The sequence below is a fragment of the Drosophila rhopaloa genome, unplaced genomic scaffold, assembly GCF_018152115.1.
Source record: "Drosophila rhopaloa isolate 14029-0021.01 unplaced genomic scaffold, ASM1815211v1 contig_3, whole genome shotgun sequence".
Lineage (NCBI taxonomy): Eukaryota > Metazoa > Arthropoda > Insecta > Diptera > Drosophilidae > Drosophila > Drosophila rhopaloa.
This window is the reverse complement of record NW_025335123.1, coordinates 14907926-14932962: the sequence shown is the minus strand read 5'-3', so window position 1 is coordinate 14932962 and position 25037 is coordinate 14907926. Positions and strand designations below refer to the sequence as shown.

Here is a 25037-nt window from a genome sequence, read left to right as displayed (position 1 = left end):
GGCAATGGGACAGGATCGGGGGAAGCAGACGAAGGCAAGCGAAAGGATCAACTTTTTTCCCCAATGCAACGAATATGGCGGAAAGTCAACTGTACATGTGTGTGTCTGTGTGTGTAAGGGGGCGGTAGAAGGGGGAGTGGCATGGGGGGCTAGGTAGATTCGAATAAATGACGTCGAGCGGGGCGTTAAAGTTACATTTTTATACTACCTGGATGGCGACCACTAGGATCCACTAGGGTCCTCAAAAAACAATGCAAGGAGCCAAAATAATCAAGATATATTTACCGAATTTGTCAAAGACCCAAAAGCATCTGTTCCTAAAATAAATATTATTTAGATATTATTATGTAGATAATTTAAAAGAAATACATTTCTAATATTTTAATGATTATGATTTTTAGACGTTGCTAATTAAGTAACTTTAAAGCATTTCTAAGACAATAAACACAAATAGCTTTAAGAACTTTCATTAGAAAACAAGTTGCAGTTAAAAATGCACTAAATATCTGTATAATTATAGGAAGGTATCCTTAATTCGGGACACCTATCAATTATTGTAGTACATCCTGTTCGGCCTGTACAGTTGTCCCTTTGCCTGGCAGCCATGTGCGTTTGTTTACTCGCACAGGACTCGCAGGACACACGCGGCACAGACTGGCGAATGGGGGAAACGGTGGGGCACAGTTGCACTGTCCACCACCCATCACCCACTTTTCCACCCAAGGGTCATGTTTATCTTGCGCTTACAGTGGAAATTCCCTTAAACTTCATTCGTGTCCGTGTTGTTGCCATTGTTTTGGTCTGTTGCAGTTTTTCCGCACAGTTTGGTCCCCAAAGTATTTTATTGCTCATGCACGCGTACACAGTTTTCATGCAATTTGTCCTGAATTTTCCCCAGGAAAGATGGAAAACTTCTCTGCCCCCACAAAATGTTGCACTTCATTTGACAACGACATCGCCGTGGGCAGATGCCTCCCATTTTAATATAACACGGCATATCTTTTGTGACGCCCTTTTTTTTACATAGATTGAAACATTTTGCTGCTTGTGTTTTTATGAATTTAATGTCCTCTTAGATTCTCAGGTTTAACGGAAATTGAATTTAAGATTTGAAAACGCTTTAAGCTCTTCATTTTTAGAGTCCTGTTAAACACAAAGCTTAAGCTGTTAAGTTATGAACCACAACACTGCATTCGTTGCCTACAAAATAGGTATATAATGTCTAAACTAAGAAGCTGCATTTAAAACAATTTAATGCTCGTATTAAAAAACAATAAATACAATTTGATTTATTTTCAAATATAAGTAAACAAATATAAATATAAGTAAAAAAAAAAATAAAAATAGTACAATCAGACTATTCAAAAGAGAAAATCGTTAAACTCTTATGAAAGCTTTTTCAGTCCATTAACATTTCAAATTGTACGATTCGCGATATGAAGTTATGTTTTGAAATAATATTTTTTAAAAACCATATGATTAGTACAAATAAAAAAGCTATCTTCATAACAAATTATAAAACCATTTTAAAAGGAATTGTGTTTATTTTAAAAGCAACACATATCCTTAAAAGCTTTTACAGTGTTTTATAACAGTGCGCTGAAAAAGCTCAGGACGAAACTTTCTGTTTGGTTAACAGTCCAAAAGTTTGGCGCCTTTTTGGTCCATCTTTTAAATCCAGTGGATCTCATTCCCCAAGTAACCGCATATAACAATAAAAACACATTTTCGAAATTGATTTTGTTTAGTTTTGCTTCATTTCTTTATTTTCCGTTATGCTTTTAGTTTCTTGCTGCACTGTCAAAAATGAAAACACACATTGATAAATACTTTGCGGCTTTTAAACCTAACAATAATAAAGATAATAATTGTAATTTTACTTAGTTTTCTCTCTGTCTGTCTGTGTCTCTGTGTGTGTGTGTGTGTGTGTTTGTATTATATTATAAATTCCTTTAAACAATTGCCCATGCTAATTTAATAACAGCACTAAACTATAATGAATTACAATGAGTGGTATGAGCGAAGGAAAAGAAATTTGTAATTTGTAGTGCAACATAAGCAACATAAAATTAAATAAATATTGTTTCCCAATACAAAAAAAAAAAAAAACTATGAATATATAAAAAAATGTTTGCTTAAATCCATAAAACGGATATTCAAGTATTTCATACACATACATATATATTTCGATATACATACACTGTATATAACATAATGATTTCTTTTCCTTTTTGTATTTATATTAATATAATCCTTTTTTGTATGTTTTTAACATAGTTTTATGGTTTTTTGTTGTTTTTGTGTGTTTCTTCCTCAGCTTATCATTTTGTTTCGTTTTTTTTTTGCTTTTTTAGTTGTAGCTTTTTATGTTATTTGTAAGATTTGGAAATTCTTCAATTATACAGTTGTCTAGGATTTATGCTTTGCTGTTCGAATGGGACACTTTTCATGATAATGTTTGACAATGATGAGACGATAATGAATATTAAATGGAATTTCTCACGATCTACGGATCTCTTCTTCTAGCTTACAAAATTGTTTGACTCACTTCTTGAATAGTTGCTTTCGTTTAGTTCTTTGCTTTTAGTTTTTAATGGTAGTTGGTAGTTTTTTTTTTGCATAGTTTTGGAACGCAAGAAATTTAATTTCTTGCTTACAATATGACGAGTTTATTGGCTCATTACTTATATATTACATATGTATAGCATATAACATGTATATCTGTTAATGTTTTTTTTTAATATTGCTAGAAAAAGGCTTGAAAACCACGAAAATATAGAAATCCGAACGAGAATAAAAACGAAAAAGAATTGTTCTCTCTGTGTGTGTTTTTAGGTTTTTTGATAATAAAATGTAATCAGTTCTTTGAGTTCTCATTTGAAAATGTTTGTTTTATGTTTGCTGTTGTTGTTTGACCAAACGAAATTCCAGCAGCTCTAGTAATCCATATATCATCGAAAAGGTTTCCCTCGACTATTGGTTAGTTGACATATAATGTCCAGAAATTTTTTTATTTAGCCTACTTACAAACTAATCATCTCCTCCAGACACGCGCGCAAAAAAAAATGTTTGGGGGCTTCCTCAATCTCTCTCTATGTTTTTCAATTTTGTTTTTTTCTTTTTGTCGTTTTAATAAATAGCTTAACTAGAAACTCGAATGTACAATGTGGGGCTTGAGTTGGTTGCCCCTTGGGATCTGATCGTTCTAGGATCTGGGATCTCTCGCTCAAAAGGCCGCATCGCCGGCATACCAGGGATGCACCCAGGGTGCCGATGGCGGCGGAGTGGGTGGATAAATGGTCGGCGACGGCTGGCCGTGTGTGTGATGGGCCGCCGCTGCTGCGGCCGCTGCCGCTGCTGCTGCTGCCGCATGATGGTGGGCCGCTGCAGCCGCCGCTGCTGCATGATGATGATGATGATGCTGATATGGTGCCGTAAATGCCGCCGCCGCCGCTGCCGCTGCACTGCCATAATAGGAGGCGGCGGCCAAGGCAGCAGCCGCCGCCGTTGTGGGCGAGGCCGTCGATGAGGAGTGCGTCGAGGAGGCGGGCGACAGGCTGGCCAGTCCTGCGGCACAAACACTATGCCTGCGATGCATTATGTGACGCTGGGGTGGCGCCACCGTCGCCTGTTTCTGCTGCTGCGGCTGCTGCTGATGATGTTGCTGCTGCTGTTGCTGCAAGTGGTGGGGCGGTGGCGCTGGTGCTGGTGGCGCCGCTGCTGCTGCTGCTGCTGCTGCTGCTGCTGCTGCTACTGCCGCCGCCTGTGTCCTTCGCTGCCTCTGCTGCTCCCAGTCGGGCAGCACATTGCTCAGAGGTGGACTCAACATGCTGGCCGCTGCCTTGCCATACAAATTGGACAAGTAGGCATGCTCGGCCTCGGCCATTTTCTGAGCAGCTGCCGCAGCCGTTCGTGGATTTTTGGCAGCGGTCTGCTCGGCATGTTGCCGCTTCTTCAGCAGACGCTGCTGCTCGTGCTGCGAATGGTGGCTCTGCGGATGGTGGTGCTGGGCTGCTTGGTGGAGCGGGTGTGGGTTGTGGGAGTACAACATTTCGTATGTGTTGCTGGTGGTGTGTGCAGGTGTTGCCGATGATGTTGCAGGTGTACCAGGAGGTGTGGCAGGAACTGGTGGAGCTGGCGGTGGTGCCAGAGCCCTCCGTCTGGTCACCACTTCACCGCCGCTCACATTTGCTGGCGGTGTGAATGCCCTCCTTCTCATCGAATGGGCTGCCACCGAAGTTGCTGATGTTGCCGCTGCTGCTGATGATGTTGCTGTTATTGCTGTTGATCTTGTGTGAACTGTTGCTGTGGTGTTGTTGCTTGTTGTGGCTGTTGTGCTTAATGGTGTTGTTGTCGGTGTGCTTGTTGTTGTGGCTGCTACTGCTGTTATTGTTGTTGTGTTTGTTGTTGATGGTGGCAAATGTTGTGCTCCCCAACTTAATTCCTAGCTCGTGCGCGTCCTTTTGGCCGGCGGCTGCTCCGGCTGGCGCGTCATAAAGGTCAGCTGCGTCATGTACTTGATGATGTCGCGCACCTGCACCAGCGGCATGTTCTCGTTGTAGCTGCGGTCGTAGTCCATCAGGATCTGCACCTGTCGCCTGCGAATAATCAAAGAGATTGCCATCAGTTGGGGTTCGCTGATACATATATGTATATCAGTAAGTACATATGTCGGATGTAATCCATCAAAATGCATTTCAAGTGACACTTTTTGGCAGTTCATTTTCGAATTTTTAACTGAACCAAATAAATTAATAATTGTTTAAAAAAAGATCAACTAAGTGTATACGCACGACATCATGTTTATTTACATGGAACATTTTTATTAAAAAGTCCTTTTAATTCAGCACTTTATTAACTTCTTTCAATTCATATGATATTTTCTTGACATTTTTGCCTGCTTTTGGTTGACGGCATTCAATAATATTTTTCCCTTTGACATATTTTTAATAAATCCCTCTCGTTATTGCAATATTAATTTTGCCCATGCAATGCAGCTCGTGTATATTACAAAAATAAAGTAAAGCAAAAACAAGTTGATAACACAACTTGTTTATTGAATAAAAAAGCATTATCTAAAATATCTTGAAGCTGCTAAATGAGGTTAATCAAATTCGCATTTGTGAATAAATATGTTGGCCATTTCTGTTTTTAAAATATTAATATTTTAAAATTTATTTTGTTCCGATCACAAAACGGTCAACTTTTTGGGCTATCGATGGCCAATGTAAAGTGTTTTTTCTGCCAAAATATGATATATTGTATATATAACTCACCGATTCGCCTTGTAGAGCTCGACGCCGAGTGCCTCAATCAATCGCTTGCAGTGATCCAGTGGCACCGAGGGGAAGAAGTTCTTCTGGAACTCGATGAGGGTCATCAGCTGCTCGGAATCGTTGTAGGCCTTCATGTTGATGCAGGGCACCAGATGCTTGTCGACGCACACCTTTTGCACCTTGTAGGGATTCAGGTTCATGTTGTTTGTGGGTATTTCGGGTATGACGCACAACCGCTGGGCACTGTCCGCCGCAGCGGCATGTGCGAGTGCCGCATGCCGTTGCAGGTGCATGGATGCGCTATTGGATGAGGCACTGCCATTGCCGGTTGATCCGTTTCCGGCGGAGCCCGAGTTACTGGTACCATTGTTGTTTCCCGAAGAATTCGCCGAATTGCCCGAGTTTCCAGAATTGGACGAACTGCGTCCATTTTGCTGGGCATGCTGGGCATGATGGGCGGCGGCGGCGGCCAAACGTTGATGCTGGGCCACCGCTGCGGCAGCCACTTGTTGCTGTTGTTGGGCGACCGCCGATGAATGTTGCTGCAAATAGGCCGCCGATGCAGCAAGTGACCTTCGGGAGGAGGACAGATCGATTACGTCAGTGGGTGTTGTTGGTGGTTGTTGTAGTTGTTGTTGTTGTGTGGTTTGTGTATTGCTGTGGTTACTACTATTTTGGCTGTGTGTCTGACGCCCATAATTACTATTGTTATTATTAGTGTTATTTATAATATTACTATTATTGTTATTATTATTATTCCGTCGTCCCCCCGAATTTGAACTAACCCCTCCTGAATTATTGCTAGCTAGCGTAAGTATGGCCATTGGTAGGTTATTGCTTTTGGTCGAACAAATCACGCTCTTCTGCCGACCACCAGTTGCCCCACCAGATGTTGCCCCACTTGCTCCACCCGCCCCCGCCCCACTTGCCCCATTTGCCCCGCCGCCACTGCTCAATGGTGATGCCGCCGTATTCGAGGCACTCGAACTGGAACACGAACTGGACGGCGAATGCAGAAAGTGTCCCGGCAACTGTGGCGTTATCGTCACATTCGGATTGGATGCCAATGTCAGGGTGGCCACATTTCCCAGGGCCATGCCCATATTTAGACCACCCACCGATGGCGACATGGGCGGCGATATATACGATGGCACCAAATGATTTTGATTTGCACCATTATTGCCACTGGAATTCGTCTGTATAAATGTGGAGAGATCCGGATTGGCCAGAACCTTTTGTATAACAGCCCGCATTTCGTCCGACATTACGGTGCACTTCTTTTCAAAATCCTCGAGAGCTTGTGTGGAGTTAAGCGGTATGGTAGTGCCACTTCCGGTCGTCGGTGGCACTCCTCCTCCTCCGCCTCCGCCCTCGCCTCCCCTTCTGCTCTTGGTCAGACTTATTTCGGCTGCCGAACCATCTGGTATCAATGGTGGCACAATCGGTTTGGTGAATGTAACACCTCCAGATTTTAGATTTTTATTTGCCTTATTGGGATTATTGTAGTCCAGCATGGTTATCAGATCCGTATCCAATGGCAGGGAGGGTAGTGCGGGAAAGTTCTGCTTTCCCGCTGGATGACTGGATGCAGTATTGCTGGGAAGACCAGCAACCGAACCACCTGGATTAGCACCTTTTAGCTGCTGACTAAAGAGCAAACGTTGGGCGGGCGTTAGTTGATTCCACAGTGCTAGATTCGTATAATCCGCTCGTGTCGAAGGCAGGTTGTAGTTGAAGGCATTGCTGTTGGCGCCAGCGCCACCAGCCACGCCCCCAGTACCGCCGCCGCCCCCTAAAAGAGCTTGCACATATCCAGCGGCAGCAGCGGCCACAGCAGCCGCCGAATTGGAGTTGTTGCTATTACTGCTATTGGTGCCATTCATGTTGCTGCTACTGCTGTTGCTGCTGTTGTTGTTATTTCTCATGTTGCTGCTGTTCATGTTGTTGCTGCTCATGTTGCTGCTGCTGTGCAAGTTGCTGCTGAGACTTTTGGCTAAGGCATGTTGTTGATGATGATGATGGTGGTGGTGGCTACTATTGTTCTGGTTGTTTGGTGAAGAGTGTTGCTGTGGTGCACGGTTGCTGTTGTTGTTGTTGTTGTTGTTAAATGTGCTGTTCTGGTGTCGTTGTTGTTGTTGCGGTTGTTGTTGTGTCTGTTGCTGTTGTTGTTGCACCAGTGACTGCTCGACATTCGACCTAGAAACATTATATACAATACATAAGTCGAGGTAACCGCCCCTTTTTTTTTTTGTTTTTTTTTTGTTATTTTGTTTTTATTTACAATTGTCATTTTGTTTATTATTAGCTCTGTTTTTAAGTACTAATATTTTATTGCATTTTTCAATCGATTTTGTTGTAATTGTCATTCCTCATCAACTAACTAAGACTTAAAAAACACTGGGCATTTCTTTGTTTGATCTTTTTGGTATGTATTTGAATTTTTGAATCTCGTTGGCGGGCGTACGCTTCTCTTTCTTCTTCTTCTCCTGCATCCGCACTTGCACTGCTTTGCCGACTTAAACATATCGGAGACATCGATATCCCGATTGCCTTGGCCTTTCCGCTCGACCGCTGCCGATGAAAACAAATGAGAAAACCAGGTGGCGATAGTCAATTATCGTTGGTTTTTATATACCCGATTTTTATTTTCTTTGGTTTAATGGAGGCATTAATGATTTTTTTTGTGCTTTACTCTCTGCTCTTTCTTTAAAAAAAAAAAGTTTGAAAATAAATTTAATAGATGTTTTTGAATTAGTTTTTAAAACGACAGTATTTTATGTTTGTACCTAAGATATTTTGTTGATTTCTCATTGCTCTTTCAAAATATATTCCTTTTCTTACTTTTTAAATAAAATAAAGAAAATGTTTCTTGCTTCAATTGTGTTGAAGAATCTCCCAAAATATATATTACTATTCATTCTCTGGAATTTAAATATTAAAAGCTTTTTTAATTTTTTAATATTTTGTGTTTTTGTTTGTCTTTTATGTAAATGTGTGCGATCATATAAATTGGCTAAGAAGAAGCTCTTTTTGCTCTTTTTTGTTTTTATTTCATTTCATTTTTTTTTTAGCCAAGTTTAAAAACTACTAATCGATTGTCATACGTTTTTCATTGATTATTATTACTTCAACTTTTGTACACGCATTATATATAATGTATCTAGGATCTTTCACTGTATTTTGTACTTTGTATCTGTATCTTTTTGTTTTAGTAGTGTGTGTGTGTGTGTGAGTGAGGGAAGGAAGGGGGTGGGTGGGGCCAAACGGGGTTAAAAAAACCTGCCACCACCAATAAAAGCTTGTTCTCGTTGTTGTTGTCGCTGCTGCTTCGTTTTTTTCCCCTTTTTTTATATAGGTATATATCTTTTTTTTAACTTTTTCGTTCGTCACAAGTCGTGAGTCATACAACGTGTATGTGTGTGTGTAGTGTTTTAATGTATGTGTGAGAGAGTTTGAGATGTTTGTGTGTGTGTGTGATAACATTAGGGGTAGTCAGTACACACAGCCATTAAATAAATGTAGATATGTTTTTTTTGTTGCATTTATATATATATAATATATATTTAATCATATTTTAAAGATAAATCATTTCGGTTTTTTCTCTTTTATTATGCGAATTTATGTTTTTCAAAAGATGTTGTAGTTCCTCTTTAACATTAAATTAATATTATATCATACAAAGAATAAAAAAAAAGGTTTTAGAGAAAAACAAGGAAAAGGTATTATTACAATAATATACAAAGTACGGTTATAACGAAATCATCATCATTCCATTGAAAAAAGAAACAAATACATGTAAGTTTTCATATAAATATACGATTATAAAGATTTTTATTCTACTTTTAATTTGTTTTAACTTAATCAAGTATGGGGAGGTCATGCAATTGCTAGGGATACCCTCAAATATGTTTTTTTATATATGCTCTGTATATAGGAGAATTCTATAACATGATGTATGTACAGATGCGTGTGTAGGTGTGTGTGTGGGCGTGTTCGTGTGTGTGTATGTGTGTTTTGGGTTTAGTTCTACTGGACTTATATATGGAGTAGTAGGTGGTAGTGGTGTGAATCGGGTAGAACCGCGAATTCCCAATGCGAGCAATAATCATATTTTCCACCTTAGTCGCGCCTCCGATACCGATAGCTTATTTATTTCACTATACTTTTTAGATAGCCTCTCATGAGCCACCCTAATGCATGCCGTAAGAGGTTAGGAATCTGGAGACCCGAAAATAAAAAAAGAGAGAACAAAAGCTCGTCAAGTATTTGCAAAAAAAGTTGTCGTTTCGAATCGGTTAGTAAGGTTTAAATTTTGTATATTTGTTTTTTTGTGGTCTTTTTGGAAATTGTTATGAGGGGGACTGGGATTTTTGTGGTATGGTTGGTTGGTGTTTGGTAATTATTTGAAAAACATAAAATCAAGTTCTGTGTGGACGCCGGCGTCCCCTGTATTGATTGTGGATCAATTACAAACACACTGAATAAAGCTGGCAAACCATTGATATTAAGCGATAGTTTTATATCAAAAAACGATACTATCGATATTACCGTCCAATATAAATTGATCAATAAGTTTAACCAATAGAACAAAAAATAATTTAGATTTAGGACCAAAATTAACAAAGATATTTGAGAACAAAGTATCAATAAGAAATCAAAGAAACAATCAATGTTTTGTCAGTTTAGCCAGAAATGTTGATAAATATACCAAGTTTATTTTTTTTGGCGTTCGGCTACAACAACGAAAATAAGAATATATTTACTTTGTCGTTTGATTTAAAATTATTTTTTTTTTAAAGAAATGACGTTCAAAACAAAGAGCAGAGAGAAGTTATGCGAGAAACGAGTATTATTTTGTATATTTATAGTATAAAAACACAGATAAAAAATTCAAATTAAGTGCGTGCACAAACGCCGATTTTGGTATGGCTCATTATTATATATCTATGTAACATTGAGAATTCGAAAAAACAATCGGTGCATTACATTTTTTTTTTGGTTTTTAAAGAGCATAAAGAAAGATCAACAAAATTATATATATTGACTGTCCTGAAGATATACAAATAAATCATGTGGCACCCTAATGGCTTTGCAATTTTGACTTAAGCAGCGATTTCTCAATGTCTAGCCTGCAATTCCCCCCACTACACCCAGCATTTTACTCAATTACTGACTACTAAGCAATATTTCAAACATTTATTATACCGCTAATTAAGCTCGCCACATCCTTCAACTTATCGATTTTCGGGGGCATCGAATTTTACATTAGTTGCATATTAGCCTAGACATTGAGAACTCAACCCTTAGAGCAACTTTGTAAATGTGTGTATTATATATGTATAATATAAACAACAACAGCGAAAAAATAGAGTATAAAGATTTTGTTTTTTTTTTTGATATTGGCAAAAACGAATTACAACAAAATTTGAAAAACACAATTTCTGCGCATTTGTATCCGAGATTTTAAATAAAATCAACGTACTAAATGTAAATAGTCATAAGGAAAGGCAAAATCAAATATAGAATCAACAAGTTCTTCTTTTTTTTTTTTTTTTTTTTTTTAAGACAGTAGTGGGGGGAAAGTTTTAAACAATCGATAGAAGGAGGGCTATAGACTGTCGTTCGACTTACATGTGGTTGGCATTTTGACCTGCCGCCGAGCGGACGAGGGGAGGTGGGGCATTGCCGCCACCCCCGCTGTGGCTGTTCACCGAGGACATGGAGATCGCGGGATTGTTGTAGGAATACGGCTGCCGGCTGCTGCCGCCCATCATCAAGCTGTTCATGTGGTCCCGGTAGCTGCCCACGCGATTCGCGTTCGCATGCGTTTGCTGGGCCTGCTAAAAAGAAATGCAACAAAAAGGTTGAGAAAAATTAGAAATTAATCATAAAAAAATAAATTATTAATTATAAAATTAAATTAAATTTTTTGTTTATAATTTAAAAGCAGTCCTACCCAACTAAAAGTTTTAAAATGATTTTTAAAACGCGTTAAAAAAATATCACTTTACCCAATAAAATAAGATAAGAAAATATGTTAAAACTTTTATCAATATAATAAGTGTTTCCAATTATTTGTGTAATATCACAAATATTTAACTCCCCATTTACACATTACATCGAAGGCAGACAAAATAAAAGCATTGAACAAAAATTAAAGTATTAGACAGCTTTTTGCTATTTATTTGATAATTAAATATAACCAATTAGATAATCGTTTGTGTGACCTACTTTTCAAGTTATGTGCAACCAAGGCAGATTGTTGTGCATAATTAACAATTATGAATTCAGATTGCAATTAGCAATGGAAAGAAGGCGGAAGCGCTTTTGCCAACACAAATTAGCTCAACAAAAAAATCGATTAATAGCCTCTATTAAACGTTTAAAGGCTTTTTGTGCTATTTTTACGATTTTATACACGATTAGAATTACGTTTTCTAAGTTTGAGATTTGATAAGATTACCATTACTCATATCAAGTAACTAGACGGCTGGTATTCTTTTGCGTGAGTCGAGGTTTTTGTGTTTACAGTTTAATTTTTGGGGGTCGAATTTGATTCTCGAGGTCGAAACAAGCTAATTGTCTTTTAATTGTATTTAAGATTTGATTAATAATTTAATGGCAATTGTATCTTTTGTTACAGCTTGTTAAGTTGTTAAGTTCTTGAGTATCTAAATCACTTAAAAAGTATTTCAATCATATACACCGTATGTAAATGCCAGAACTGATTAAATAACAAAATTGTACTGTATATTTTTAGTATTTTGTTACTTTTCTTTCTCGCGTTCTAAAAAAAAACTCTGCTAAAAAATAAACAAAAACTAAATTCCTACGATTTTATAATCATACTAAACCTAACCTTCACGATACATACATTTCAAACCCAGCTTAAACTTATAAAAATAATAATAATCGGTTTACTTTATAGAAGCTCGACTGTAGTGACAACTACAACAGCAGCAACATCAACAGGTTGTGGCTAACACACTCACTCACACACACACACAAGCAGTCACAACCAAAGAGGGAAAGAGATGGAGCCCGGGGGAAAGAGATGGGGATGGGCAAAGAGGGAGATGGAGCCACTCTCCTATGCACAATATACTCTGGCTGATGACCTAGTTTTTGATGCCGTCGAACGCTGCTGCTGCGCTGTTGCCAAACTGTGAAAAAATCTGCTAGAAAAAAAAAAACACGCTAACACAAACACCGATTTATATATATATAGTTTATGTATGTATGTATATATGGCCCAGCATATAAGTTTGTGTGTCATTACATGCGAGGCCAACTAAACATGGCCATGCACTCTCTAGAGAAAACCCTCTGTACACCAACATCTAACCCCCCAGCCCCCTTCCATTGCTGATCTTTTCCAATTCCCAAATTCTTACCGTGGCAAAAGTCGGGCTTAGCATTTCTTCATCAATGATAGCACAAAAAACTTGTTTTAAATGGGGGTTCTAAGCTGTGACCTAATTTTAAAAATACACAGTGAGCATACACCGAATAGCGAAATTGATCTTAAAGTATCATTACAGAACCTTACTTTTTTTGGTTTGGATTTGAATTGCCTACATAATAAAGAACTCTGCCAATTAACCAGCCCTTTTATGTAAATACCATTAACAAGTAAATTGTTGTATCTTTAATTTATTTTTGATTAATATAACTTGAAGAGTGTTGAAAAAATTTTTTTTCCATTGTATATTGAGGCAGTGTTAAAAAAATGTGTAACGCCTAAAAATCTTTGAGTAAGGTTGCCACCTCATAAAAAAAACCTAATGACAGTAACAAGATGTCTAGTTTGTAAGTGACAATCAAAACTTTTTACCGAATTCTATATTATTTTAACTTTTCCTCGGTAAATTTCTAAAGTGTAAAGGTACTGTGTAAATGCAAAATTACTGTAGTTCTTTTTAAAAAGCTATTTGTATATGATGCGAAAGACTTTTAATAGGAACAAGTAAGTAAATTGTTTAATTCCAAGTTGTTGGTAGATGGTCGAAATTGCACTAGATATACAAAAAAAATAATGGTTCCTAAGAAATTGATACCTTTTAGCCTTAACTAGCATAAAATGAAGATAATAGATAAATTCCAACCCATTTAAGGGATATTGATTTGTATATACAAAAACAAAACAATGAAAAACTTTGCAAAGTTACAAGTTATTCTCTTGATATTGCAGTCCCAACAAGCCGCAGGACATTCTAGAACACTCACCATCATCTGGGCGTGGAGCTGCAGATTGCTCTGGCCGGACATCCAACCGCTGCTGGCCAGCGCCTGGACGGTGGCCTGCGAGAGCATCCTGTTGTTGCCCTGCGACTGCTGGAGCATCGCCGCCGCTGCCGCCGTTTGGGAGTTGAAGGCCGCCACCGCCGCTGCCGCCCCAAAACTGTTGGCCGCATTCGCCACCCCATTGGCGCCGGCGGCTGCTGCTGCTGCGGCGGCGCGTTGTTTCATTAGATGCTGTTGCTGCGCTGTAGCAGCTGCCGCCGCCGCCGAGGCATGTTGTTGTTGTGCTTTCGAGGTCACCTGTTGGCCGCCGCCGCCTCCGCCGCCCGCCGAGTTCGAGGATGCGGATGAGTTTTGGCCCATGCCACTGCCACTACCTCCGCCACCGCCACCAGTGGAGGATGAAGATCCGGAAGATCCAGTGCCAGTTGTCGTTACTTTCGGCGGGGGCGCCGAGGGTTGACGGGTCCAATTGACCGAATTGTTGACATTCGCCCGATTGCCCATCAGCAGATTGGAGTCCACCACCTTGCTGGGCCAGTAATCCTCGAATTCGGTGCCATTGGGGAAGTAGCTCTTGATGTCCGTGAGCGATATCACCGCCACACTTTCGCTGGAGAAAAGCTCGTTGCGGATGCCCTGGACCTTGCAGCAGAACTTCAGGTAAGCCAGATCCCAGCCATTGAGCATCTCCGCCTTGGTCTTCAGATTCTCCGTCTCGCCTTCGAAGTAGAAGAGCGGCACAACCTGTTGGTTATTTCGCACAGTGTACGGCACCACAGACTCCTTGTTGATGCGAATGAAGCCGCACTTCTCCGATGGCGTTTTGCTACCCGATACCAGTTTTCTATAGCAAATGTCCAGGAACTGATAGAACTTGGAGGCGTCACTTAGTCGCACCACCAGATCCTTTTGGTTGAAGATATCACGGCCGAACTCCCCGTCGCAGTGCTTGTGATTGATCTCGATAAAGAGGCGCGCCTCGGCATCGGTGATATAGTAGCTGCGCACGCAGGTGCAACTGGAGTAGATATCCGGATGCAGGCAGTTGAGGTATTTTCCCAGCAGTTTGAGCTCTATCATCCGAACGGAGCAGTATTTCTCCGACTGCCGGAAGATGTAGGGTATGGACACCTTGCCGAACTGGGCCCAACCAAAGTGTCCATTGATTGACTCCTCGTCACAGGGTCCCGAAGAGGACTTCTTGTCCGAACCGGAATCGCTGATGGCTCCATTTGATCTACCATTGGAGGCCAAGGCGGGCACCACCTGCATAGTGCCATTGGGTAGTTTTTGATGACGGGATAGGTAGCTCATGATGTTCGTCTGGCCATTACCATTTGTTATCGGCGGTTGCATGTTGCCACCGGCTGTGGCAGGAGTATTGCCGCCTCCATTCGAGTGTTGCATGACCTGACGGGATGCCTGCTGGGCGGCATGTTGCTTCTGTTGCTCCTTCATCTTGGCGGCCAGTTCACGGATTTCGGCGTCATCGGGACGCTCCTGTTTGACGGGCGGGCCAAGTGGGCCACCCAAGCTGGTGCCGTGGAGCGGTAGAATCTGGCCATTGGCATCGATGACGCTCGTGATTTGCACATCCTCGCTGGCCATCGCTCCTCTTCTCTCTTTCCCTTGAATGCTTTCGCTCTAGGTCTCTCTCTATTTATCCTCTTTTGTATATCCTTGCTTATTTCCAGGGTATCGTTTTTCACAGTTGATTTGGGTTCATTTCAGGGGCTGTATTTACACAGAATAAAAAATAGATTTGACATGAGGACGACTAGATACCCAGCATCTTAAAAGCATATATACTTTAGGCCGCTATACACAAACCGAGCTGCCATTTGAAATTAAGTGATATTCTATAACATTATAAATATTTATATTTAGTATAGTGAGGCAAAATAGGAGAGATGAAAGCTCAGTTCTGTAAGCTGGCCTAAGGCTATCAAATTAAAAAAAAAGTCATTTGCCAGTTGTGGGTTTTGAGCCCGGTCGTTTGTTTGGGTCTAATTAAGATATTTAACTTTGTTATCACGATTTAACATTATTTTATTTGAAATGTACAAGTGCTGGGGTTTTCTGTGTGTGTTACTTATTTTTTGTCTTTAATGACTTTTGTATATTTAACCATAATTTAAAAGAACTAAAAAAAATAATAAACCGGCTCGCTTTTCTTTCTTTTTCCGACCACAAACGGTCACACTGGCCGGCACACACCCACACACACGCACGTGCTACTCGCTTTTTTGTTAGCTGTTTTCCTTTTGCTTGTATGCGTGCGCCAATGCGCGCACTTTAATTTGTTGTTGTTGTTCTAGCACATTACATATTAATTACACATATTGCACACTTAGTGTTGTTGGTTTTTTGTATTTATTATACACTTACACAAACAAACGCTGACTGCATTTTTGCAGTGTGCAAAAAAAACAAAACTATTTTATGCATTTGTTATTAGGTTTAGTTGCTGCTTTTCTCTCGCTCTCTCTTATTTTTTGGTTAATTATATTCCTTTTTGTTGTTGTCTCGCCACGACACGACGGTTGGATAGAAAAAAAAACAAGTTGTTGCTGCCTTTGGCTCTCTTTAATTTTGTATATTCGCACTTTTTCGCTTTTTCTCTTTATCGCTTTTTCCGCTTTCGACGCCGACCTGACGTACGTCCGCCCGTCTTCGCAATACACAAACGAGTGTGATCGTTGTTACGAAAATTATTTCAACGGAGTCAACTGAAAAATGTGTGCGGTACACACATACACACACTCACACATATATATATACTAGCACGGGCAGCGACGTCGGCAGAGGCAGCGGATGCAGAGCGCAAAAGAAAAACGGAAAACACGAAATACGACGAACGGAAAACACAACAAAAAAATACACATAGGCAGCGCAGTCAGCGTCGCTGCAATTCTGCCACGAAGATTTTGCCGAATTGTTGTTGTTGCTGCTCATTCCCTTTTGGCCCCCCGCGCCTTGTGCATTTTCTTCCTCCTCTCCTCGCACTCTCCTTGTCCTACTCTCTCTGTCTCTCTCCTTCCTCTCATCGACTAGCTCTAAGCTGCGACGCCGACGTCGACGTCGCTGCCACGTTACAACTTACTGTGGTACAAAATTATGCAATGCACTTCTAATGTTCGGGATCAATTTTATCTGATAAAAATATATGTATATCTTTAAAATATGTTTATTCACGGTTTAACAAACATTAAACATTTTTCAGATATTTGACCTACATTTAATCTCTAGCTATCAGGAAGTATTGGATTACAACCTCGATTACATTTCTATAGGCATGAACGGCTTGTTATGTAGGGCGCCTTGTTACAATCTGCATTGAGAATTATAGTGGCAGTGGCTTACGTAAAAATAGACTACGCTTCTAGGGTCTTTATTTTGACTGGGTGGGCTTCCTTACCAATTTAACAACGCTTTATTTTCAAAGTTTTAAAGCGTAAATGTTCTAAGGAGAGAAAAACATGGTCAAATGCAATTCCGCTGATTGCTCCAGAAAACTCTTATAACCGAACAAGCCGTTCAAATCTAACTGGTAATTAATGTAGTATTTAAAAAAGATCTACATTTCAATAATTAATTAGTTTAGAATTTTCATTTTTTAAAACTTACCCTCTGCCTTTTATAATTTTTACTTGCTACTTGAACCACGGTGCAAGGAAAGCTTAAGCTATGCTATGTACAAGGCCCACACACACTCATACAGATTCACACAGAGCTGGCTGGGTCACAGTATTGGTATTGGTATTGGTGGTGTGATGATGATGTTGTTGCTTTTGCGTGGGTGTGGGTGGGTGGTTGCTCTTTGAAGGCGGAGGCGTGGCGGGGGCGTCTCTATTTTTGGCAGGCAGCAAAAGCCCCTGCTTAGCATTCCCCTTCCCCTCTCACTCGCTACCGCTATCACTCCTCCCGTCCCTTTCGCTCCATCGTGTGCAAGAAGTTTTCGGTATTCGCGCGCTCTGCTCTGCGGCTTTTAAGACAGGCCCCGCTCCAGAAGGCAGAGAAAACCGGGAACGAACGAATACGAGCGAACACGAAGTGCCAGCTGCGCAGCTCCGAAAGGTCGGCCCCCAACTCTAAACATTTACCCAAAAATTTAATTAGCCAGGGTCTAAGAGTCCACGTCGAATTCCATTGTGCCGCTACCACACGAGACTTAACTTAACTGGCAGTTAAGTCCTGAAAAGTACAGTCAGATCAAAATCAAAACAGGTGTTTTGTGATCTTTATATTAATACCATAATTATGATCCAAAAGTACAGTTGTTTCAGAACATTTATAAACTAGATAGATAAACTAGAATGCTTATATACACAAAGCAAGTTAATCTTTTTACCGAATATTTCGAATCATAACATTATTTATTTAACTGAAATATTTATAAAATTTTTATTGTTTTTTATAAAGTTAACAAGCATGTAACAACAGTGATCACGCAACATAATTCATGATATTTAATTAAAAATAAAAACAATTTTTATTATTAAATTCTTTAAATTTATATGACTGTACCAAAACTGACTAAAACCTAAATGATATATGTACATATGTAAGGAAAGACTATAGTATATACATAAATAGTTTATTTGGAACTTACAAGTTTTATACCCTTTCAAATTAGTATTATTATATGGTCAAATCTAAACTTTATACACATAGGAACACCAAAAAAAAAAATTATTTACAATAAACTTAATTCATTATCTTATCTTTTAACCTTAATTTTATGGAAAGGTACTAGATGTTTTTTTATATACCATTTAATTTTAAAGGGTATACAAATGTCAACTCTGAATTATTTATTGCTGGGAATACAGTTTATGGCCTTTTTTTAGCTTTGGTTTTTAGGTGTCTCCCGGGCATTTTTTGTATGACCAACTCCCTAGTGCGTGTCTTTCTTACCTTCTTTCGTTCTCTGCGCTCCATACTTCGTAGCATCTCTCAATTTTGAGTGGGGGTTTTGATTTTGGGTGTTTTGCTTTGCTAATTAGTCAGTTGTGTGCATGAGTGTGTGTGGGCCTTTCCCGCATTTGGTGAGGAAGTTATTTTTGTCGATTTTGTTTTGTTTTTATTTCCTAATATGTATATGTACATATGTATGTATGTATGTAAGTAGCTTATGTAAGCCCCCGTCTAATAATGGCGTATACATACCCATATGGTACAGGTATGTACATATCTTTGCATATATGTACATATAAATCTGTATGTATTGGCTATACATATGCATCGGTTTGAGTGTGCAAAATGTGCATTTGTAGTGGTGGGCATACGCATTTAACGTCGTCATCGATGCGAACGAAGAGAGTGGGTGAGAGGGGAGGGGTGAAGAGGGGGAAAAGAGGGAGACAGCGTGAGAAGCGAGCGTTACGAGAGGCCCCGTTTCGTGCGCGCTTTGCTATGTAAACACGACTAAACATGTGCCTGCATGTGTGCGTCTGTCTGTATGTAAACCGTTCGCTTAACCAAGGCAAAATGGAGGTTGGTGTGGTGGGTGGTTCAGTAAAGGGGCGTTGGGCGTGTGTAGTGGGCGGTAGGGCAGCCCTGCCAATTGCTTTGATTTTGGCAAGCTTCACGATTGCGCAGGGAAAGGGATGGCGATATTGGTAGAGAGAAGAGAGAAAAGAGGAACTAGGACCAGAGCAAGGGATAAAAGGGGTTTTTTTAATCAGTCTTGCATTTGAAAGAATTAAGAAAAATAGATCATCTGTTGAAAAACAAAAAAGGTTTACACGATCTGGGTTTTCATCGGAGTCTCTAATTTTAAAAATTGGTAAATGGTTCCTCTCTTTTTCTAATGTTTCTGATAGTTGTACATTAACATTAACTATTTGCTTTCCCTTGCACAATCGCACATAAACCTTTACAATTAAATTGCTTAGTGCTTTTTTGCCTTTAAACGTTCAAACAACTGCTGTTATTTCCATGTTTTCTAAACTCGAATTTAAAATTATGTTAATTTTCTTCACATCTCTTTGATTCTATTAACCCCCCTTTCACGTGGGGTGTCTGGCCAATCAATGGGAACCGGACATCCGTTCGACCTAGGACCCCCCCCCCCCATTACACTCCCCTTCTCCAATCCCTTTTAAACCACCCGCAGCTCTTTTTACCGCAATCATCCCATTCACCTCGCTTTTCTTCTCCTCTCTGTTTTCCTCTCCCCTTTTCACCCTGCGTTGCACTTTGCTTTCTGCTTTGGGCTAATGCGCCCGCAGCACCTGAGTGTGTCAGTGTTTGTGTGCCGGTGTCGATGTAAGTGACTTCCCCCTACCCCAACTCCCCCGCCCTATTACCACCTTTAACCCTCTGTGTGTCAATTACAACACTTTATTTGTTAGTTTGTACTTTTTTGATGGAAAACCAATATTTATCTTGGAATGTTTGGCCGTATTATTTTTCGGCTAGAAGATCGCTAAGACTTGTTTGAAAGCTGCCGATCTGATGTTCTCGTGTTGGAAGATCAAAAATAATGAAAACATTTTCTTCCTACATATACATACATACATATGTATTTATGGAAATGTAATTTATATAAAGTGGAATGTAGGTTAAGAAAAGGTTAAAGCAAAGCATTAATATTAATAAACGACAATATGAACTCTACTGTGATAATCTATTCAACACGAAGTCTTTACCGTATAGTTACGCCTGTAGTAAGTAAGTAGTAAGTAAGGGTTTTTGAAGCCAGAACTCTGAGATGAATCACAGGTGTCATTTTAAAACTTCGATGTCTCTTCAGCTTTACTAAAACTTACCCAAAAAGGTTTTAGTTCAAAAACATGGTACCAAAAATAAAAAAAAATGTACATATTCTAATGGCTAAAACCCGTTTTGTATTTTAAAATTAAATGCTGATAAAAATAGATTTCGTATATTTTTAAGTGTTTACCACAAGTGTCGCACGAGTAAAGAGTGGGTTAAGCGTTGATTTAGTACAACTTTTCTCCAGCAAGTTTTTTGCGGTTGTTTTTTGTGGCATTTCGTTATTGCTTTTATTCGGTGGGGGGGGGGGCCTTCTGTTCCTGCATTCATTATCAGTATCCGCATCTTTTGCTTATCATTTTCTGGTTTCCTCTGTTTGACTGTTGTGGTTGTAGCTGCAGTTGCAATCTATGCAAATACAAAAAATGGCAAAAGGAGAAGAAAAGAGCTTACCAAGTTTTGCACAAAATCATACATACATACATACACATGCATTTACAATAATACAAACACCGATGCACAATTTAGTTGGCTGCCTTTTATGCACTTTCATTCGCCTGCTGCAGCTGCTGATGCTCTCTCTTTTCCTCCAGCTTTCTCTCTTTCTCCCACTGACTTCGTTTTTCAGCCCTTGGGAACTTCCCCAACCCCTCCTCTTTTCTCCTCCCTACTCCACTTTTCTTTTCCGTCGCATTTTCCCTTGCACATGTGTGTGTGTGTGTGTTATGGATTGCCATTTCTTTGTTGTAAGTTTTCATTGGATCTGTCACTTAACGAAAAAAGTGCTTTGAAGAACGCATCATACAAATTTATATGTATAATTTTGAACCTCTTCTGTACTTTATCTTTTATCCTCCTCCTTTTTCATCCTCCCGCACTTATCTCGTTCTTCGGTGACAGTTGGCAACTCTAAACGCAGGACCACCTGGTGGCCTGTTGTAACTGATATTTCTCTATGGGTCTTCATCATTATTATCATCAGTTTCCCTTCTTTTACGTTCTCTCCACATCTCGATTAAATTTAAACATACATACCTTATGTTACATGCCTACAGATGTTAGATGAAGTAAATTAAATAAAAAATTTAAATATATGTATATGTATGTATATTATACAAAAAATTGTAATAATCCATCCAATATTTTAAACTATGCACATAGTGGAAACTTTTGGAGTATTTATACAAGCATCTTGGGAATAATAATTTCTAATTTAGTAAACAATTTTGATTTGTAACATACGCACATTGATGGTATCTGTTAGATACAAATTATATTTGCCTGGGTTTAATAAAGTTGACTCAAAAACATCGTATTTTTTATTTATGGATAAAATTTTGATTAACATTTGCTCTGGAAGGAAATTCGCGTTTTTCGTTTTGCATGTGCTTTCCCAATATCACGTTGTACTCTACATTGATTACCTAAGGGCATATGATTCTCTACGCTTAAAAAAATTTGATTGGGTTAATCACAATTTAATGGTCTGAAATTTTTAAAATGTAGTTTATCCAAATAAAGAATTAAAGAAATAATTCAGGAGTTCATTTTGATCTGTTCCTAACTTGTTGAAGAGCGCAAATGATCATTACATTCTATTGTAGTGTAGTTGTAAAGTTGTAGCTAATTTTTATGAAGAAAAGCATATCTAACTTTTTTTATGTTTAATGTAGGGGATGTTGCGGGTCGGTTAGGCCGGTTCCGCGAACTTCTGACCCAAACAACAAGAACAACACAAGTACAGGCAGCACTCATCGATAAAAAGACGCGAAAAATGACAAGAAGAAAAATGCAAAGGTGGTTGGGTGGTGGGGAGAGGGAGGGCTGGAAATGTGAAGAGGGGGTGGCCAGTCTATACATGTATATATGTGTGTGTGTGCTACGAACAGTTAGACTTTGGCGGGCGACGTCATCAAACTCTGCTCAGCTGCTGCTTCTTGCTTTTGCCCCCGCTTCTTCTTCGTCTTCTTGCCGTCATCTGCTTCTTCTTCCAAATTACTTGCATTTGTGTGTGTGTGTTGGGTATTTTTTTTCCGTTTCTGTACTCCCTTCCTTTTCGTTCGGCATTCGTGTTGTTGTTCGTCGCTCGTCGGTTCGGTTGCGCATATTTAAACGTGTTGCATAGTCTCTTGCCGGGTACTCGTCCGCAGCAGCGCAGGCAAGTCCGTCAGTCTTTTTGTCTCTCCGTCTCTTTCGTCTCTCCGCCGCTGCGTCACTCATTCAAGCACGCTGCTAGACACACACACACATTACACACACACTCGCACACTTTGCCTCACACAAATTCAATTGGCCTCAATAATGAATTAACAAAAAAAAAAAGAAAACAAAAACAACAACCGAGTAGCGTGCGAAAAGCAGCGAGTGAGTAAGAGGGAGAGAAAAGAAGAGAGAGAGACCGAGATAAGCAGCCCGTGTAAAGTTGCGTTATTATGCTTGTTATATGTAAAATTAACATTTACATATTTTGGTTTATCAGAAACTTCTTAATTACCAAAAAAAAAACAGCAAAATTGGAATATCCATTGTTCTTAAAACAATTGCGATTATACATTTAGGGGGTTGGTTCTATCCGAATCGCATACAAAAGGAACGATACCACGTGGCACATAAAATAAATTGATGGATTTTCCACATGACGAAACAGAAAAATTGCTACACTGAATTATGTAACCACAATTTTTATTTATTCATAAGAACTTAAATATCACATTATGTATGTATGTACATGTATGTACAAGATTGAAATAAATAAATTATATTTTATTTATATTCATAATTTATTATTAAAAAGAGCGATTAACCGCAATAAATGCCGGAAAAGGGGAATTTTACTGAGATCGTAGGCAATCCCCTGCCCTGTTCCAATCCGTTAAATGTTTCCAATCCAAACAAAAATAACTTAAAATCAAGTCAGATAGTTCATTTTAGCCCTGATCTTATGGGTTAAGGCAACAGATTTCAGCATAGTATAGATGACTAATGTGTTATTAACCCCTTGCTATAAATAGTACCAGGGGATGATGTAAGTTTCGGAAGAACCCTGGATCGCCGATCCCACGAACGAGCCTTAACAGTGGTGGCGATCGCTTTTATCCATCGGGGATCTAGGCAAAATTTAGTCGTTTCTATTAGTTTTTTTTTGAGGGCAACCCGCAGAGACCTTAATGGGTTAACGGTTAGATATTTGTAAGTGTGTGTGTGCATTGGCATTATTTTTTGGTACGTCCATCTCGCTCTCACCTCTTCGGTTGAAAAACTTGTTGTGCTGCAAACGAAACGAAATGAAACGAAACAAAACGACGCGATGCGAAGCAGGGCCTTTTTCGTTCGCGACCGCTCGACAGTGTCTCTTTCTCTTCCCCTCTCCCTCTCTCTTCGTAAACTCTGGAGATTAAAGAGCACAGTGTGTGTGTGTGCGTGCGTGATTGTGTGTGTGTGAGCAAGCGAGCGCGTTGCGCAAGGCCAGCCCGTTTAGTGGTGCGGGTGCAAGCGGGATAGCAGCTGGCCCAGTATTTTATTTTGTGTGTTTTTTCGCTCGACCCCCGAAAGACGCCTCCTTTCCACCCCAACCCCCCTCTACCACCACGCCCCACCGCCTTTATCCAGCAGTCATATTAAATGTATGTACATATTTAACTGTTTAAATATTGACATCAAAATATATTTACCCATAGATGTTGCGAATATAATACGCTATATTAAGTATTCAAATATAACTCAAAATAAATATACTCTTCTTTATTAGAATATTTGTTTCTATATATACATATGTATATGTACAGTGGCTCACAGCTTATTTCAACCAGTGCTCAAGTAAAACTTTAAGTCGCTGTATTTGCCAAATTAAGAGAGATATTGGAACACTTTAAACGCAGATTTATAGCTCTGTATTTTAACTTTTATTTCATGAATTCCTAAATTTTTAAATATTTTTGTAATATTTATTTTGATTTTAAGACTCAAATAACAGGTAAAATGAATGCCACAGCTTATTTCAACCAGCCCTTAAAAGTATATATTTTTTAAAGATTAAGAACTAAAAATGATAAAATAATATTTTGTATGACCAGCCTTCGTGTAAACAATCATTTTAAGTCTTTTTGCGATTGATTCGACCAATTTTTAAGTCACTTGGGGACTCATTTTGGCCCCTTCTTCGAGTAATGCGTTTTTTAGGTCCGTTTGACGCTTTCGAATTTTTCTGTCCAATATAGCCCATCAATTATCAATAATATTATTATCTGGAGACCAGGCTGATGGTTTCATGATATGCGGGCAATTTTAAATGAGCCATATCGGCAGAGTTCCCGATGTGTGCTTGGGATGATTGTCCTGATAAAATCGGAATTTATCACGAATTCCCAGATTTTCTCCACTTTGCACCAAAATGGACTTCAATATGCTTAAATTAAGAGTTTTTTCATTGTTGTGTCCACCAAATCCAAAATCCCGGCTCAAGCTGCCGACATACAGGCCCAAACCATGACGATCCCACCACCATGCTTGCGGTTCAAATGCACATAGTATCAAAAGTGAAGCTTTAAGTCGCTTTGGAGCATTTGAATAAGGATTCCAGCTTCTGGAACACTGTAATACTTTCCGACGAGTCAAAATTTAATATTTTTGGATCTGATGGGGCTTCTTATGCTTGGCGAAAACCAAAGATAGAGCTGCATACAAAATATTTAAAGGCAATGGTCAAGCCTGGTGGTGGGTTTGGGCCTGTATGTCGGCAGCTTGAGCCGGGATTTTGGATTTGGTGGACACAACAATGAAAAAAACTCTTAATTTAAG

At 39.4% G+C, this 25037-nt stretch overlaps 1 protein-coding gene across 1 annotated transcript; it reads right to left on the bottom strand.

Annotated features, from left to right (window-relative positions):
• Positions 1-1734: 1734 nt before the first annotated feature.
• Positions 1735-16231, bottom strand: LOC108047942. Its single transcript, XM_017128373.2, is given in 5 exon segments — positions 1735-4598; positions 5277-7472; positions 10908-11116; positions 13503-15254; positions 15909-16231. Coding segments are annotated over 4 exon segments (5403 nt in total). The 5' UTR covers positions 15129-15254; positions 15909-16231; the 3' UTR covers positions 1735-3226.
• Between the last annotated feature and the right edge of the window lie 8806 nt (positions 16232-25037).